At 41.7% G+C, this 17,288-nt stretch overlaps 1 protein-coding gene across 1 annotated transcript; it reads right to left on the bottom strand.

Annotated features, from left to right (window-relative positions):
* Window positions 1-1,310: 1,310 nt before the first annotated feature.
* LOC141106510 (uncharacterized) lies at window positions 1,311-11,058 on the bottom strand. Its single transcript, XM_073597330.1, has 3 exons — window positions 10,937-11,058; window positions 8,193-8,328; window positions 1,311-3,820 (listed from the first exon to the last, which is right to left on the bottom strand). Exon 3 carries the CDS (start codon window positions 3,767-3,769, stop codon window positions 1,715-1,717), a length of 2,055 nt encoding a protein of 684 aa, XP_073453431.1. The 5' UTR covers window positions 3,770-3,820; window positions 8,193-8,328; window positions 10,937-11,058; the 3' UTR covers window positions 1,311-1,714.
* Between the last annotated feature and the right edge of the window lie 6,230 nt (window positions 11,059-17,288).

Genomic DNA, 17,288 nt, shown 5'->3' with positions numbered 1-17,288 from the left:
TATGGCTAAATAGTGCTGAACCGGAAACAACGTCAGCATAGTCCAAATCGTGGGCCGGAACACATGCCAGCCCTCTAGCTTCCAACTTTGGCAAAATGGTGCCGGGCTATTGTGTACTGTCAAAAGAGCCAATTTGTCACAATCTCCAATTACGTCACTTCCGGTGACTCTTCAGCAGCAGCAATTGCAGATTTAGATGACTTTGCTGTTTTCACAGAACACCGGAAGCGTATACACTACGGTAGTCCACCCGATACTAACCAACAACATGGCCCCCTCCAAGGCGGCAACAACTTTTTTTTACTCCTTAGCCGATGTTCTATCAAAACATCCAACTTTTCATGTACCGTAGTGTATACGCTGCCAGTGTTCTGTGAAAACAGCCAATTCGTCGAAACCTGCAATTACCGCTGCTGGAGAGTCACCGGAAGTGAGGTAATTGGAGATTTTGATGAGTTGGCTCTTTTGATAGAACACCAGAGATGGGAAGTGACGTCAATGAAGACCGGAAATAGAGGCTGGAAGGCACCTCTGGCCCACATTTCCGGCGGCTACTGTTGGCATGCGCTCCATGAAGTAAAACCAAGGGATGCTCACGGAATACCCCGCACCCCAAATGGGATTGTATAAGCTAATCTATCTAAGCTACATGTGTATATACACACACGCACACACATAGGCACTGCTGAAAAATGTGCTCATTTTTCGGGTCATTCGTTATGATCGCAATTCGTAAATTCGAAAATAAGAAAAAAAATCTGAAAATTTTAAAGACTAACTAACTAACTAATAATAACTAACTATTAAATTATAGGTATTGGAATTTCCTTTCAAATTTGGCTGTTAGTGAACGTAATGAATACGAATTTATCCAAAGTTACGAATTATCCTAAATAACGAGTGTCACATCTAAAACAAATATAACGGAACAAATTAATAATAAATACTAACAATAAAAAGTTTTTTTATTATTATTATTTATTATTATTAATTCATTCCATTCCTATAGATACGACATTCGTTATTTCGGATAATTCGTAACTTCGTATTCGTTACGTTCACTAACAGCCAAATTTGAAAGGAAATTTCAATACCTATAATTTAATAGTTAGTAATAGTTAAGTTATTATTAGTTAGTTATTATTTCAGATTTTCTCATTTATTCATTCATTTCTCATCTAATTTACGAATATTCAGAAAAATTCGTTAAACGGGTTTTCGTTAAGTCGTATATTTCCGAATTAACGAATTTGTCGACATTCGTTAAAAAACAAATTTGGAACGAAACAAATTGCAAATGTCTACTATATTCATTTTTAATCCAATCAGGTTCTACACACTGTCATTCTTGAAAAGAGGGCTGTTCTTTCGAGTAAGCATTGTGTTTTCTTTCACATTCCTCCCCATTTCCCTCCCTATGGGAGGAGTCTTGGCTCTCATGCTGTGGGCGTAACAGAAATGATACTGGGGGTATAAATATGGCTGTATGAGGTTGAGTCTTTGGCCACCAGTAGAGGACTAGAAGCTCCTCCTGCCACTGTTTCCCTGCAGACAGGCTGGGAAAGAGCTGGGTAATGTGGCAGATGTATATAGATTCGGAAAAAGGTACTTAGATGTTTTTTTTTTAATCAAAATAATTACAGTGCCATTATCCATACACAGAAATAGAAGGGGCAACGTAAAAGAAACAGTATGTGTTTAGTATCATTTTAAGTCACGTAACAGGGACTCTAACTGTGTGCGTTGTTAAATGCCGAGTCAGGTAGTGCTTCAGCACAAAGCATTTGCCGCAGTCCGGGCACTCGTACTGCTTATTGCCACGATGAATCTTCCGATGTGTGATAAGACCTGACTGGTCAGAGAAGCACTTCCCACACTCCAAACAGGAAAAGGGTTTTTCACCCGTGTGAATCCTCCTATGGGTGATGACAGCCGACCGGCCCCGGAAACATTTGCCACAGTCCGGGCAAGAGAAAGGTTTCTCCCCTGTATGGATAAGCTGGTGGCCCACCAAACTGGTTTTACAGTTGAAGCTCTTTGAGCACACGGGGCATGAAAATGGTTTCTCTCCCGTGTGAATCCGCTCATGCCGGATGAGGTGCGAGCGACTTGGGAAACTCTTTCCACACTGGGCGCAAGTGTAAGGCTGGATGCCGGTGTGAACCCGTTTGTGCACAGAGAAGCATGAACGGTCTGAAAAACGTTTCCCGCAGTCGGGGCAAACGAACGGCTTCTCGCCAGAGTGGATTCTTTGGTGGGTCTCCAAATTGGTGTTGCTGGCAAACCTCTTCCCGCACTCTTTACAGACGTGCGGCTTCTCTTGTGTGTGCGTCCTTTGGTGCGCCGAAAGGACAGAGCTTCTTGCAAAGCTTTTCCCACACTCTAGGCATGGGAATGGGGTCTCCCCCGTGTGGGTTCGCTGGTGGGTGATCAAAAGCGATCGAGTCTGAAAGCGCTTGCTGCAATCTGAACATTCAAAGGGGCGCTCCCCGGTGTGGACCCGTTTGTGCGTATAAAGCCCAGACCGATCTGTAAAATGTTTCCCGCAATCGGTACAGGCGAAGGGTTTCTCACCTGTGTGGATTCTCTCATGTGCAATCACGCCGGATTGGTTAGTGAACCTCTTGCCGCATGCCGAACAAGCATAGGGCTTCTCCCCCGTATGAATCCTTTGATGGGCAATCAGCTCTGATTTGCGGGTGAAACATTTGCCACAGTCACTGCAGGAAAATGGTTTGTCTCCAGTGTGAACCCTCAGGTGCACCTTAAAAAGTGATATATGGTTATATGACTTCCCACAGTGTGAACATATAAAGAGTTTAGTTGATGTTTTCTGGTCCGGTGAACAAGACCCATCTAGAGGTGACACTAAATGTTCTCCTTGGTGACATTTCTGATGAGTCAGTAGATCATCCCTGCTCAAAAAGAGCTTCTGGCACTTGGAATAAGAACAAATAAAGAGGTCCGCTAACTTCTGTTTATCGATTAGACAAGAACTTTCTAGGGTTAGATTTAAGGGCATGTTCGCTTTTTTATGACTCTTCTGGTGAGTCTTAAGACCTGCCTTATTTATAAAGTGTCTCTGGCAATCCAAGTAAGTACATATAAAGAGTTCTGGTGGCTTCCCTTCGTCATTTGGACCATCTACAGGTGGCTCCACATCTGCCCCTTTGTGACTCTTCCAATGATCTAAAAGATTGGCTTCATCGGAAAAGTGTAAGTTACACCGCAAGCAAACAAACCCTCCTTGTGAAGCCCGGTTGGTAGCAAGTTCCTGCAGGTATTGAGGAACGGAACCATCTGGAACTGTAAAAGTCATAATGTTCCCTAGACCATCTTCATCAGAAGACAACGCTTCTTCTTTAACTTGAACGGATTCAAGATTGAGCTGGGAAGAATCTGCTGGACTGGTGAAATCCTCCTTATCACCCCAATCTGGCTCTTTTTTAACGAGAACAGAGCTTGGTTCAGCTGCTGTAGAAGTAGCCAGGTCTGTCGGACACTTCTTGTTTAAAGGGACTTCCTTTTTAATATGGATCGTTGCCAAACAATCATGTCCACCCGTAGATTGTCTTCTCCTGGATAGGTTAGGTTGTGAGACTGTATCACTATCTTTACATGGTATCCGGTCCCCAGTATCAATGGTCTGCAAGGCACCAGAGGTGACCACATCATATACGTTCCCAGTAGGCTGCCCAGTCCTTGTACATGGCGTCTCTCTGTGACCTTCTCTATTGTCGGTGGGGTTGATGTCACTTTTAGATTCCATCACTGAAACATGAAATGCCTCCAACGTACTAAGAGCTAATGATCCATGAAACTGGAAAAGCAAAAAAAAAAAACAGTTTTAGGACAGTTTTTAAGTAATGCTTCTGCTATTGGCTTTTCAACATACTTGTTTTTAAACCGTATTATCATATCATTTCTACTAATTAAGGGGTTTATTTACTAATACTAGAGAGTGCAATGTAGGGAACATTGTTCCCACTGACCACCAATGTAAGGAATATTCTTCCCACTGACCACCAATGTAAGGAACATTCTTCCCACTGATCACCAATGTAAGGAGCATTCTTCCCACTGATCACCAATGTAAGGAACATTCTTCCTACTGACCACCAATGTAAGGAACATTCTTCCCACTGATCACCAATGTAAGGAACATTCTTCTCACTGATCACCAATGTAAGGAACATTCTTCTCACTGATCACCAATGTAAGGAACATTCTTCCCACTGATCACCAATGTAAGGAACATTCTTCTCACTGATCACCAATGTAAGGAACATTCTTCCCACTGATCACCAATGTAAGGAGCATTCTTCTCACTGATCACCAATGTAAGGAACATTCTTCCCACTGATCACCAATGTAAGGGGCATTCTTCCCACTGATCACCAATGTAAGGAGCATTCTTCCTACTGACCACCAATGTAAGGAGCATTCTTCCTACTGACCACCAATGTAAGGAACATTCTTCCCACTGACCACCAATGTAAGGAACATTCTTCCCACTGACCACCAATGTAAGGAACATTCTTCCCACTGACCACCAATGTAAGGAACATTCTTCCTATTGATCACTGATATAAGGAAAATTCTTCCCACTGATCACCAATGTAAGGAGCATTCTTCCCACTGATCACCAATGTAAGGAACATTCTTCCCACTGATCACCAATGTAAGGAACATTCTTCCCACTGACCACCAATGTAAGGAACATTCTTCCCACTGACCACCAATGTAAGGGACAGTCTTTCTATTGATCACTGATATAAGGAAAATTCTTCCCACTGATCACCAATGTAAGGAGCATTCTTCCCACTGATCACCAATGTAAGGAACATTCTTCCCACTGATCACCAATGTAAGGAACATTCTTCCCACTGATCACCAATGTAAGGAACATTGTTCCCACTGACCACCAATGTAAGGAGCATTCTTTCAACTGACCACCAATGTAAGGAACATTCTTCCCACTGACCACCAATGTAAGGAACATTCTTCCCACTGACCACCAATGTAAGGGACAGTCTTCCTATTGATCACTGATATAAGGATAATTCTTCCCACTGACCACCAATGTAAGGAACATTTTTCCCAACTTTTAACTTCACTATGTTCACTAAAGCGTTGACAATAAAACCTGGAGGCTGATTGGCTACCATGTACACCTGCACCAGATTTTGCAATTTCCAGTTTTTGTAAATCAACCCCTAACTGTATTAGGTTAGCTGGTCCTTCAGAGTGTACCTAATCCCCAACAATAAACTTCTCTTGTTTGCTCCCTAATGGTCTCTTAATCATTTGCCGCCCGCCATATAGCAGAATGACGGCAGCAAAGTGGTTTCACTAACCTGACTGGGCGTCATATGACGTCCGCAGGATATTGAGCCACTGCGCGCCCCCGGGGTGCGCATCGCGGCGATCCTTGTTGCGGGGTGTCAGTCTGACACCCCGCAACACCAATCTAGGTAAAGAGTCTCTGGCGGAGACTCTTTACCATGTGATCAGCTGCATCCAATCACGGCTGATCACGATGTAAATAGGAAGAGGCGGTGAACGGCTTTTCCTCACCGTCTGACAGACTCGAGTAGATCGGCTGCTCTCCTGACAGGGGGGGGGGGTCTGTTTTGATTGTTTATCCCCCCCCTCCCTGGTGGTCCCACCCAGGACCACCAGGGAAGCCATCCACACTGGACCACCAGGTATGCCCCCTAGACCTCCAGGGAAATACTAATCTGTGCCCAGGCAGCTGCCAATCAATGCCCAGGCAGCTGCCAATCAGTGCCCACTCACAATGCCTACCACTGCCAGTGCCACCAGGGATGCCTATCAGTGCCGCGTATCAGTGCCCATCAGTGCCTCGTATCAGTGCCGGCTATCAGTGCACATCAGTGCCAGCCATAAGAACCCATCTTTGCAGCCTTTCAGTGCCCATCAGTATCGCCTATCAATGCCCATCAGTGCCCACCAGTGCCACCCATGAGTGCCCATCAGTGCTGCCTATCAATGCCCATCAGTGCCACCCATCAGTGCCGCCCACCAGTGCCCATCAGTGCCGCATATCAGTGCCCATCGTCAGTGCTCATCAGTGCCTGCTCATTGGTGCCACCTCATCTGTGCCGCCTTATCAGTGCCTATCAGTGCCGCCTTATCAGTGCCCATCAGTGAAAGAGAAAACTTACTTATTTACAATTTTTTTTTAACAGAAACAAAAGCAAAATTTTTATTTTTTTCAAATTGTTTGGTCTTTTTTTATTTGTTTAGCAAAAAATAAAAACCGCAGAGGTGATCAAATACCCCCAAAAGAAAGCTCTATTTGTGGGAACAAAATGATAAAAATTTAGTTTGGGTACAGTTTTGTATGACCGCGCAATTTTCATTCAAACTGCGGCAGCGCTGAAAGCTGAAAATTGATCTGGGCAAGAAGGTGTATAAGTGCCCTGTATTGAAGTGGTTAAATATTGTATAGTATGGTGAGTGAGTGTTGTCACATTACTGGCAGGATCACCAGGTGAAAGTAAAGAACAAAGATACTGAAAAATAAAACAAATGTAACCACCAAGGACAGCAATCTGCAATCTATTACATTTTGGATTTTAGCTTTAGATACTTTTTATGTAGATTGCTAAAAGTCAAAAATCTTTTATTGCCGTGATTCTCAACCAGATTTCCTCCTAAGGTTACTAGGGGTTCCATGAGCAAAGAGCCATGGTGGATTGATCCCCTACTGCCCACCAATAAGAGGGGACCATTTCCACTACCCAATGTAAGGGGTCACATGTACTCTGACCACTCGTGTTAGAGGCCATCACAATGTATACTGTCTGCCTTTCTTTTCTGCAGTTAATATTAACCACTTCAATACCGGGCACTTATACACCTTCCTGCCCAGACCAATTTTCAGTTTTCAGCGCTGTCGCAGTTTGAATGACAATTGCACGGTCATCCATCACTGTACCCAAACTAAATTTTTATCATTTTGTTCCCACAAATAGAGCTTTCTTTTGGTGGTATTTGATCACCTCTGTGGTTTTTATTTTTTGCTAAACAAATAAAAAAATAAAAGTTTTGCTTTTGTTTCTGTTAAAAAAATTTGTAAATAAGTAAGTTTTCTCTTTCACTGATGGGCACTGATAAGGCGGCACTGACAGGCACTGATACGGCGACACCAATGAGGTGGCACCAATGAGTGGGCACTGACGATGGGCACTGATATGCGGCACTGATGGGCACTGGTAGGAGGCACTGATGGGTGGCACTGATATGCAGCACTGATGGGCATTGATAGGCGGCACTGATGGGCACTCATGGGTGGCACTGATGGGCACTGATAGGCGATACTGATGGGCACTGAAAGGTGGCACTGCTGGGCACTGATAGGGTGGCACTGATAGGCGGCACTGATAGGCGGCACTGCTGGGCACTGATACGTGGCACTGATGGGCACTGATACGCGGCACTGATATGAGGCACTGATAGGCGTCCCTGGTGGCACTGGCAGTGGTAGGCATTGTGAGTGGGCACTGATTGGCAGCTGCCTGGGCACAGATTGGTATTTCCCTGGGGGTCTAGGGGGCATACCTGGTGGTCCAGTGTGGATGGCTTCCCTGGTGGTCCTGGGAGGGATCCGAGGGGGGGCTGTGCTGATAAACAATCAGCACAGACCCTCCCCTGTCAGGAGAGCAGCCGATCGGCTCTCCTCTACTCACATCTGTCAGATGCGAGTGAGGAAAAGCCGATCACCGGCTCTTCCTATTTACATCGTGATCAGCCGTGATTGGACACGGCTGATCACGTAGTAAAGAGTCTCCGTCAGAGGCTCTTTACCTAGATCAGTGTTGTGGGGTGTCAGACTGACACACCGCAACAACGATCGCCACGATGCACGATCCCCGGGGGCGCGCAGCGGCTCATTATCCTGATCGCGTCATATGACGTCCGGTCAGGATAATGAAACCACTTTGCCGCCGTCATTCTGCTATCTGGCGGTCGGCAAGTGGTTAATTTTAAGAACATAACAAAAAAATCATTTAAAATACAATAAATAATAATAACAATAATTTTAATAATAACAATACTAATAATATTGTAGGGTGCGACACATTACTTAATATTCAATTGAAATATGTTTTCCTCAAAGGATTTACCGCCCCTCAGGGCCCTTACAATTGTGTGAACATTCTTACCGGAAGGAGAGGGATGACCTCATCAGTCTACTGCATCTCTATTATCCAATCACAGGGCGAGGAGAATCCTGGACCCGGCACCATTGTAGTACATTGTGGAGGTGGAAGACCTAGCAGGGCTTCCTGAATCACAAAACTAGCCAAATAAAATAAAAAATAAATTAGTAAGTGAAAGCGACTGACTTACATGTTTATTAATTTAGCCATTCTTGTGAAGCTCATTTATAATGAAAATCTTAAAACAAAAATAATAAACAGCATAAAAATATCTGTATTGCACACCTATGATAATAACAGGCAATGGGTGAAATAAAAACATAAGATAAAAATAATATCACAATAATGGTACGAATATATAAAAAAAAAAACACTAGGCAGTTGACCATCATTTGTGATATTGATAAGATGATTAGGGTTGCACTGATACTAGTATCGGTACTCATGCAAATGCTCGGCTCTTTGAGCTGTCAGGGGGTCTTCCCTGTGTTAAAGAAGTCCGGTAATTGGAGCTGTCAAAAAAAAAAAGCAGCCGGCAATGTTTATTAACAACATTGCTCAGCCCTGAAACACTAAAATAAAAAGAAACATTGTTTATTTTTGTATATATCTGGTTCTTCATCTGCAGATACAAACAAATGTTTAACCCCTTGATAACCCCTAATTTACTCTAATCAGCCTTAATTAACTCCCTATTCTCCTCCATTTATTATTTTCCTGCTTTTTTTCCTTTGTTAAGGTCTATTTTACAAACGATAAACAATTAAAACTTTTTTTTTGTTTGCTTTGTTAGTGAATATATTTACACATATATATTAACATATTTCACATTGACAACGCGCTAAATTTAAAAAAAAATCAACTTATTTCATTTGTAAATAACTTTTCACAATGCTTTGTACCATTGCTGACAGCTGAAGTGAAAACAAAACAGTTGCGGTAATTATCGGTAATTGGTATCGGTGAGTACTAAAAAAAAGTATCGGTACTCGTACTCATTGTAAAAAAAATGGTATTGCTGCATCCCTACAATATAATCATATAAAAGATTATATTACAATAAAATATGATTATTAAAATAATTATAGAACTTCACTGACTAGCTGATCTCCATAGGAGCAATATTAATATTGTCAGAATAAGACCACTAATAATAATAATAAGAAGAAATACACTAGGCAGCTGGACATGATAGTTATGGTTTTGATAGGACAGTAAAATCTATTATATCATAATACTGCATAAAGAAATATGATTAAAAAATATTTAAGTATGTAGTGTAATATAGCAACATAATAAAATGATCAATATTAATGATATTGATATGCTGCGATAATAAAATGACAATAAATATTTATGATATTGATATGCTAATATAACATGATAAAATATAATAATATAATAAGATATTATATTAAATATTTATGATATTAATATGCTAGTAAAATATATTAAAATGTTATAGAATGTTGAAATATAATAAATATTTAGGCTATTGATATGATAGTATAATAAAATAACATATAATAATATATTGAGATATGCTAATAAATAATTAGGATATTGATATGTAGTATAATGTAATAGCATATATTAATATAATGAGATATGATAAATATTCATGATATTGATAGGCTAGTATAATATAATAAAAAATACAAATGACACAGAGAGATATAAATCTCCAAAGACATGCTGGTAGGTTAATTGGCTTCTGTCTAAAATTGTCTCTAGTATATGAATGTGAGTTAGGAACATTAGATTGTAAGCTCCTTGAGGGTAGGGACCGATGTGTATATGTAAAGCACTGCGTAAATTGACAGCATTATATAAAGTACCTTAAATAATAATAATAATAATAAGAAAGAAAAATGTAGGCTATTAATATGACAGTAAAATATAACAACATATAATAAAATAATAATGAGAAATGCTAATAAATAATTAAGATATTGCTATGCAGTATAATGCAATAGCATATAATAATATAATGAGGTGTGGTAAATATTTAAGATACTTATATGCTAGTATAATATAATACCACATAATCATATAATGAGATATTATATTAAAAATGTATTTTATTGATATGTAATATAATATAATAAAATATAATGTGATATGATAAACATTCATGATATTAATATGCTGGTATAAGATAATACCAAATAATCATATATTATCATAAATATTTATGACATTGCTAAGCTAGTATACTATAATAATATAAGATATGATCTATTTATGATATTGATATGCTAGTATAATATAATAACATATAATAAAATAATGAGATATGATAATAAATATTTAGGAGATTGATATACTAATATAATATTAAAACATATAACAATATAATGAGCCACAATAATAAATATTTAGGATATTGATATGACAGCATAATGTAATAAAATATATTATTATAATGAGATATTATCATAAATATTGATGACATTGATATGCTAATATACTATAATAATATGAGATATGATAATAAACATTGATGATATTGATATGTAGTATAAGATATGATAATGTAATGTGAGGTGATAATACATATTTCTATATTTCTGGTGATGACGTCATAGCAGAGTAATGGAAGCTCATTGATCAGCTGATACCTCCAATACCAATGTAAATGTTCCAATAATAATGAATCATGTACTATAGATCTGATCATTGCCCAGTGTTGTCCCCGCGGAGGACAGTTGCAGTCCCCCCCGGTGGGTCCCGCACATTCCGGCTACCTGATCCAATCACAGCCTCCACCTGGGCTTCTCCGCGGAGCTTCTACCTGGTGACGTCACCACCCCGGAGCGCGCGGTACCCTGGGAGTCCCTCTCTATACACGCCGCACTCCTCCTTAACTGCGCAGGTGCGAAAGATCAGTTGCCGTGGCAACGCTGATGCTCTCAGTGTGCGATAGCCAGGCGGCCATGTTTAAATAGGGCAAAACATGATTACGATGAAACAGTGAGTGGACGTGGTATACTTCGTAGGAACTGCTTCTATATGGAATAATAACAATTGAAAAAATATCTTTACACAGCAGTAGTGAAAATAAAGAAAAAACATTTTAATGATTCGAATGTGTGGATAATAATTGATAGGTGATCAAATTTAAAAAAAAAACGTTTTTTTCTCTTTTTTTTGGATAGAGTAAGGGAGGGATATAACCCCATCTGATTTTATTTTTTGTCAACTGTGTCCCATTGGGGAGATTTCCCTTCACTTCCTGTCCCAGAACCAAAACAGGAAGTGAGAGGAATCATTCAAAGTGAGGGAACAATGGTGTTTCTTCAGTAGTAGAAAATTTTCCTTCTATTCCTGTTCTGATGGAATTTTCTTTCATGTTCATGATAATGGTAACCAGGACAGATAGCAATAAATACTGACAGGGGTTCTAATCCCTCTCCGCTCAGGAAAAAGACAAGTTTTGCCTTTAGTTATACCTAAATTATTTATGAAAATGATATAAATAACACACCCCTGTTATAACTAACACTCCTGTTACTTCTAAACTTCTCAGGCTAACCTCCTCTTTTGACGTGAAGCAATGGATACATAGTTCTCCTATCTGTGCACCCTCCCAACGATCCTTATCCTCTCTCTGATCACCTCCTTATTAGTTTCGCTCTCTCCCTGTCTTCTACCTCCTCTCCCTCCAACTACCTAACAGTTATCTGTAGAAACCTTCGCCACCTCAACCCTTCTCTTCTCTACTCTGCTACCGATCACCTCTATGATAAAAGCCACTTCTGTCTACAACACCTCATTGTCATCCTCCCTGGACACACTTGCCCCCCTTGCTACACACAGACTTAGGCCCCCGACCCCTACAACAATGGAGATGACACCAGAAGTCTAAAAAAACATAGCAACGCTCTTAAGCGTCTGTGGCGTAATACAAAGTCTCAGAGAGATTTTAACCAACATACAATAAACCTGCCCTCCATAAATACAATTCCTGCCTCCACAATGCCAAGCAGACATATTTCATCACTCTCATTAAGAACGTCTCATCGCGTCCCCATCAACTCTTCTCTAACTTCAGCTCTCTACTCCGTTCTCCACTGCCTCCACCCACCAACTCACTCACTGCCCAGAAGATCGCCAATCACTTCAAACATAAGATTGATTCAATTCATGATGGGATCTCCACTATACAGGTACGTCCCTCACTTATCACTCCATGTCCACTCAACACTTTCCTCATTCAACCCCATTACTATAGATGAGGTTGCTAAACCTTTTTCTAACGCCTCTCCTACTCTCCATCTACACCTTCTCCCTGGGTCAGCTGATAGCCTCCCATGGCTTCCAATACCATTTCTACACTGATGAGACCCAAATATTTCGCTCTACTCCTCAGCTCATTCCATCAGTCTCCTCACACATCACTAATTTAATAACAGACATATCAGTTTGGATGTCCACCACTTCCTCAAACTCAATCTATCCAAAACGAAGCTCATAATATTTCCTCTCCCACATGTCACTTCCCCTGGCTTCTCTGTCAGGATCGACAGGTCAAAAATCAACCCGTCCCCACATGCCGGGGTGCTAGGTGTAATCCTGGACTCTGAACTGTTCTTTCGGCCCCACATCCAATCACTGTCCAAAGCTTGCCACCTCAACCTCCGCAACATCTCCAAAATACGCCCCATTCTAACCAATGGCACCACAAAGCTTCTAATTTACTCCCTGTTCATCCCTCGCCTCGACTTCTCCAACTCCCTTCTCATTGGCTTACCTTTACAGGGCTTTCCCCTTCAGTCCATCATGAACGCTGCTGCCAGACTCATCCATCTTACCAACTGCACAATGTCTACTACTCCTCTCTGCCAATCCCTCCATTGGCTAACACTCACCCAACAAATTAATATAAATATACTAACAACTTACAAAGCCACGCACAACTCGACCCCCAGGTACATCACCAACCTGGTCTCAAAATAGCAACCAAATCGTTATCTTTGTTCCTCCCAAGACTTCCTGCTCTCTAGCTCCCTTGTCACTTCCCACCATGCTCACCTCCAGGACTCCTCCCGAGCCTCTTCCATCCTATGGAACTCAGTACCCCAATCTGTCTTACTGTCTCCTACTCTGTCCACTTTTTGGATGATCCCTGAAAATCCTCCCATTCAGAGATGCCTATCCTACCCCTACCTAACAGCTGTACTTTTATTTTCTCCATCAGCTCATTCCCCACAGTTATTATCTTTTGTATCACTTGACCCTCCCTCCTAGATTGTAAGCTTTGAGTAGGGCCCTCTGAGTTCTCCTGTATTGAATTGTATTGTAACGCTAATGTCTGCCCTCACGTTGTGTGAAGCTCTGTGCAAACTGTTGGCGCTATATCCTGTATAATAATATCAATATTATTAACGTCCCTCTCCACAATATGGTTTACTCTGTTACCTCACAGGTAATGTACAGCTCAGACTGGCTATGAATTTTTATTATACCACAATAAGGGTCAGAGATAAAGGGTCATGGCATCCAGGTACCATCGCCAACAGTTGGCACAGTAACCCCAGTTAGGGGAGGTAGATGCTGTTGCCATGGGTATAGGTTCACCTCATAGTTTCCATGGTATCATGAATAGAGGAAGCTGTTGTGATAGAAGTAACAGAGACCTTTGTCATGGGTACTTTCTGAACAAGTAGGTGTGGTCATAGATCCAGAAGCACATGATAATGGGATGGGCCGTTTGCCATGCCAACAACTGAAAAGGGCTGCCAAGGATGTAGTATTATGTGCTGTGGTATATGGCCAAGGGGCAGTAGATTCAGCGATGGCAAGATTTTCATATAGTTGCCATGATACCTGTACTGTATAATGGGCAGAACCTGTCGCGCCATGGCAATATGAGTAGCACAGTACATTAAAGTGGAACTTTAGTCAGAAAATTAAGTCTTGATAGATCACGTCAGGCTGGCCCCTCTTGCAGGTATAGCTATGTAAAACAATAAAAATAGGTGCCCATACTGTTCCAGTAATACACTGTCTCACCTTGCTCTGCACATGCTCAGATTCTCCCTATTCTAGGCACTATGCCTAACATCAGAGCCAATAGAGCAGTGGTTCTCAACCTGGGGGTCGGGACCCCCTCAAGGGTCGAATGATGATTTGCCAGGGGTCACCAAATCCTGGGCTGTTCCTGAAGCCCGCGCCGCTCTCTCTGCCTTCTTGCGGCCGCCCAGCAGGGCTGTTATAGGTGGGTGCAGTAGCCATTTTTTTTTACTGTTCGTATATATGGTCCGGGGACACACTGGGCACCTTCGCTGCCATTGTGCTCTTGCTGGGTGTCCAGTGTGCTCCTGTTCCTTTAAGGGGGCCTGGGCTTCCTACAGGCTCACCTGCCCCACATCTATCCATTCCATGCATGTGCTTCCACTGTGGAGACACTTATAAATTTGTAGTGTTAAGACTGTAAGCAATACAGGGTGCCGTGACGAGGCCTTGCAGCTTTCACATGCGTTTGCAAATGTGTGCTAACTAAACCCCTGCTTTTAACAGATGGTTAGACAGGTAATTTGGTTGGTCAGCAGACTGGTTGGTGAGTTGAGCTATGGAATTGTTTTTGTCTTACATGTATATGGCCCTCCATGTGCTCCTTGCTGTGAAGGCCAATTATAGGTGGGGGCAGTGGCCAGTTTTTTGTTACTGTTCGTATATATCAAAAGAGGGAAGACACATTAAGGAGTCAATGCTGCTCACCCCAATATGGACAAAAAAATGGAAAAAGGTCCCCCGAGCGGGGTTTTTAGGCAGCTAACCATAGATATGAACAAGGCATTAAATAAAATATTATATTAAAGTGCTTTATTGAAGGGTAATGAATGAATGTAACATATAAATATAAATTGGGAGCTCCAGTGGGAAAATACCCATACCAAATACATATAATAGCAAACATAGGTTATACACAGCATATGATAAGGCTATTGCATAACAATCCTGACGCGTTTCGACCCATGAATTTTGGGGTCTCTTCAGAGGATGAGTTTGCTACAAAAAAGAAGAAAAATTTATAACAGTATGTCCAGCTTATTTAAAAGAATTACAGCATAGGTAAGTTTGTTTAGCAACACTTTGCACATAATTACCACTGAGTTTGGATGTACCCCTCGATCAGAGCCTCCCCACACAGCAGCCAGACCATCCAGTGTGCCCGCACGTAGCAGTACCCCAGGAAGAAGGGGGAACAGGAATCCACTTGATATGGCTTGCAAGGAGTCACACGTATAATTGCCCCCCTACCAACACACCACTGGGGGGTGGGGCCGGAACCTACGAAAATTGTCAGAGCGTTAGCTCCTGAATATACCCATATAGGTTAGTAGTTAGATTTAACTATTGGGCGGTCAGAAAGTATTGTAATAATCTATTGCAACTTGAATTGATCATGTAAAGGATAATAGAATGAGTGGAGTGACTATATTGGTATAACCAATATAGAATATGTCAGGGATGACCTTGTCCTTAAATGCTGACAATGGCAGTGATAGGAAGAAAAGTGAGGGATGTGCACAGTGAATGTGATGTGTGAATTTGAGGAAAAAGTGCATGATATTGCCAAGTATCTAAGTCTACGGCATCCAAAGCTAGTGTGCACAAAAATCAAAATTAAATATAAGTAAAATATTATTCTATGGGGTCTGACAAAGCATTGATAATCAGAGGTATCATAAGTTCTTACTCACTCCTACTGTTGAGGAAAAGAGTCTGGCCGTCCAAGGAGGAAGTGGAGGGATCACACCCAAATCCACCCTCATTAAATAGTGTCCTTAATTAGTACTGAAATTAACAACAGGTATCGTTTCTTCCGCCCCTTAACCCCGGAGTGTAGAGGGAGACTATGGCCGCCATTGGCAGGCCTCGTGTGGCTCCCTCGGCATCCATCAGGGCGAAGCCCCGACATCTGTCGTCACCTTCGCCGTAAAATACGTGACACCATGAGGCCGCACGCACATGCGACCCGCACATGCGCGCACACCGCACGCAATGTCCGAAGGTGATGAGGGATGCCGCCGGCAGGGTAATCACACCCGTGGGCGGCCAACCCGGGAATCCGGGCATCCACGGGGAGAGACAAGGGGAGCGCAGGTGACTGAGCTCCCCACCCTGCCGGGAAGACACATCAGGGAACGTGATCCCCGACCCAGGGAGCATGCGACAGTGCAGGCATCACAGGGGCCCCGATGGCGCAAGCTGCAAGCGGGGAGGCGCCGATCGAGAGGCACACAAACGAGCTCACATATGCGATTTGTGAAAAACAACAAATGACAAAAGTTTTCTACATAATTACTTGTTAATAATACAAGGTAAACATTAGAAACTGCGCACTGACAATTCTAACAATATTCCCAAAAGTATGCAAGAACCACAGCCACCCAGAAATGGCAACATAATTTCAACGTTTAAATAGATTTGTTTGAAAGGACATAACTCTCAAATACACAGAAATATCTCCCAGATACACAAAATAGTATAACAACCCAGATAAGGAAATTTGCATCGGATCCAATGGATCCCTCATTGCTCGCGGTTGCGATGCGATTTTACTCTATTCGCAACCACGAACAAGGCTATGGATTATAGACTCAATTAGGTATAATAATAATACAGACTCATAATACAAGAGCGTAACTAATTTAGTGAGCTCAAGGGAAGAAATATTTAATCCTCTTATTGAGAGTCTACTTAAAATCCTAATGTGCGATTTAACATGCGATTTAACACATTTTTGGAAAATATGTGGATAAAATCTAATGTGGTGTCTGTTCGTATATATGGTCCAGGGACACACTGGGCACCTTCGCTGCCATTGTGCTCTTGCTGGGTGTCCAGTGCGCTCCTGTTCTTTTAAAGTGGTTGTAAACCCTTACAGACCACTTTGACCTACAGGTAAGCCTAGATTAAGGCTTACCTGTAGGTACAAGAAATGTAGGTTGTAATGTAACTATAATCCTAAATTCGGATTATAGTTTTTTCTTTTCTTTTTTAAGTCCTTGTTTAAGTTTTTATTTCTTATTTCCGCTTACTTTTTTTTTGGCTATTATAAATGTTATATTATTGGTGAATTATGTGCAT

Source organism: Aquarana catesbeiana, linkage group LG08 (genome assembly GCF_042186555.1).
Source record: "Aquarana catesbeiana isolate 2022-GZ linkage group LG08, ASM4218655v1, whole genome shotgun sequence".
In the NCBI taxonomy this organism is placed as follows: domain Eukaryota; kingdom Metazoa; phylum Chordata; class Amphibia; order Anura; family Ranidae; genus Aquarana; species Aquarana catesbeiana.
Note: the sequence above shows the minus strand (reverse complement) of the source record. Positions and strands in the feature narration are given on the sequence as shown.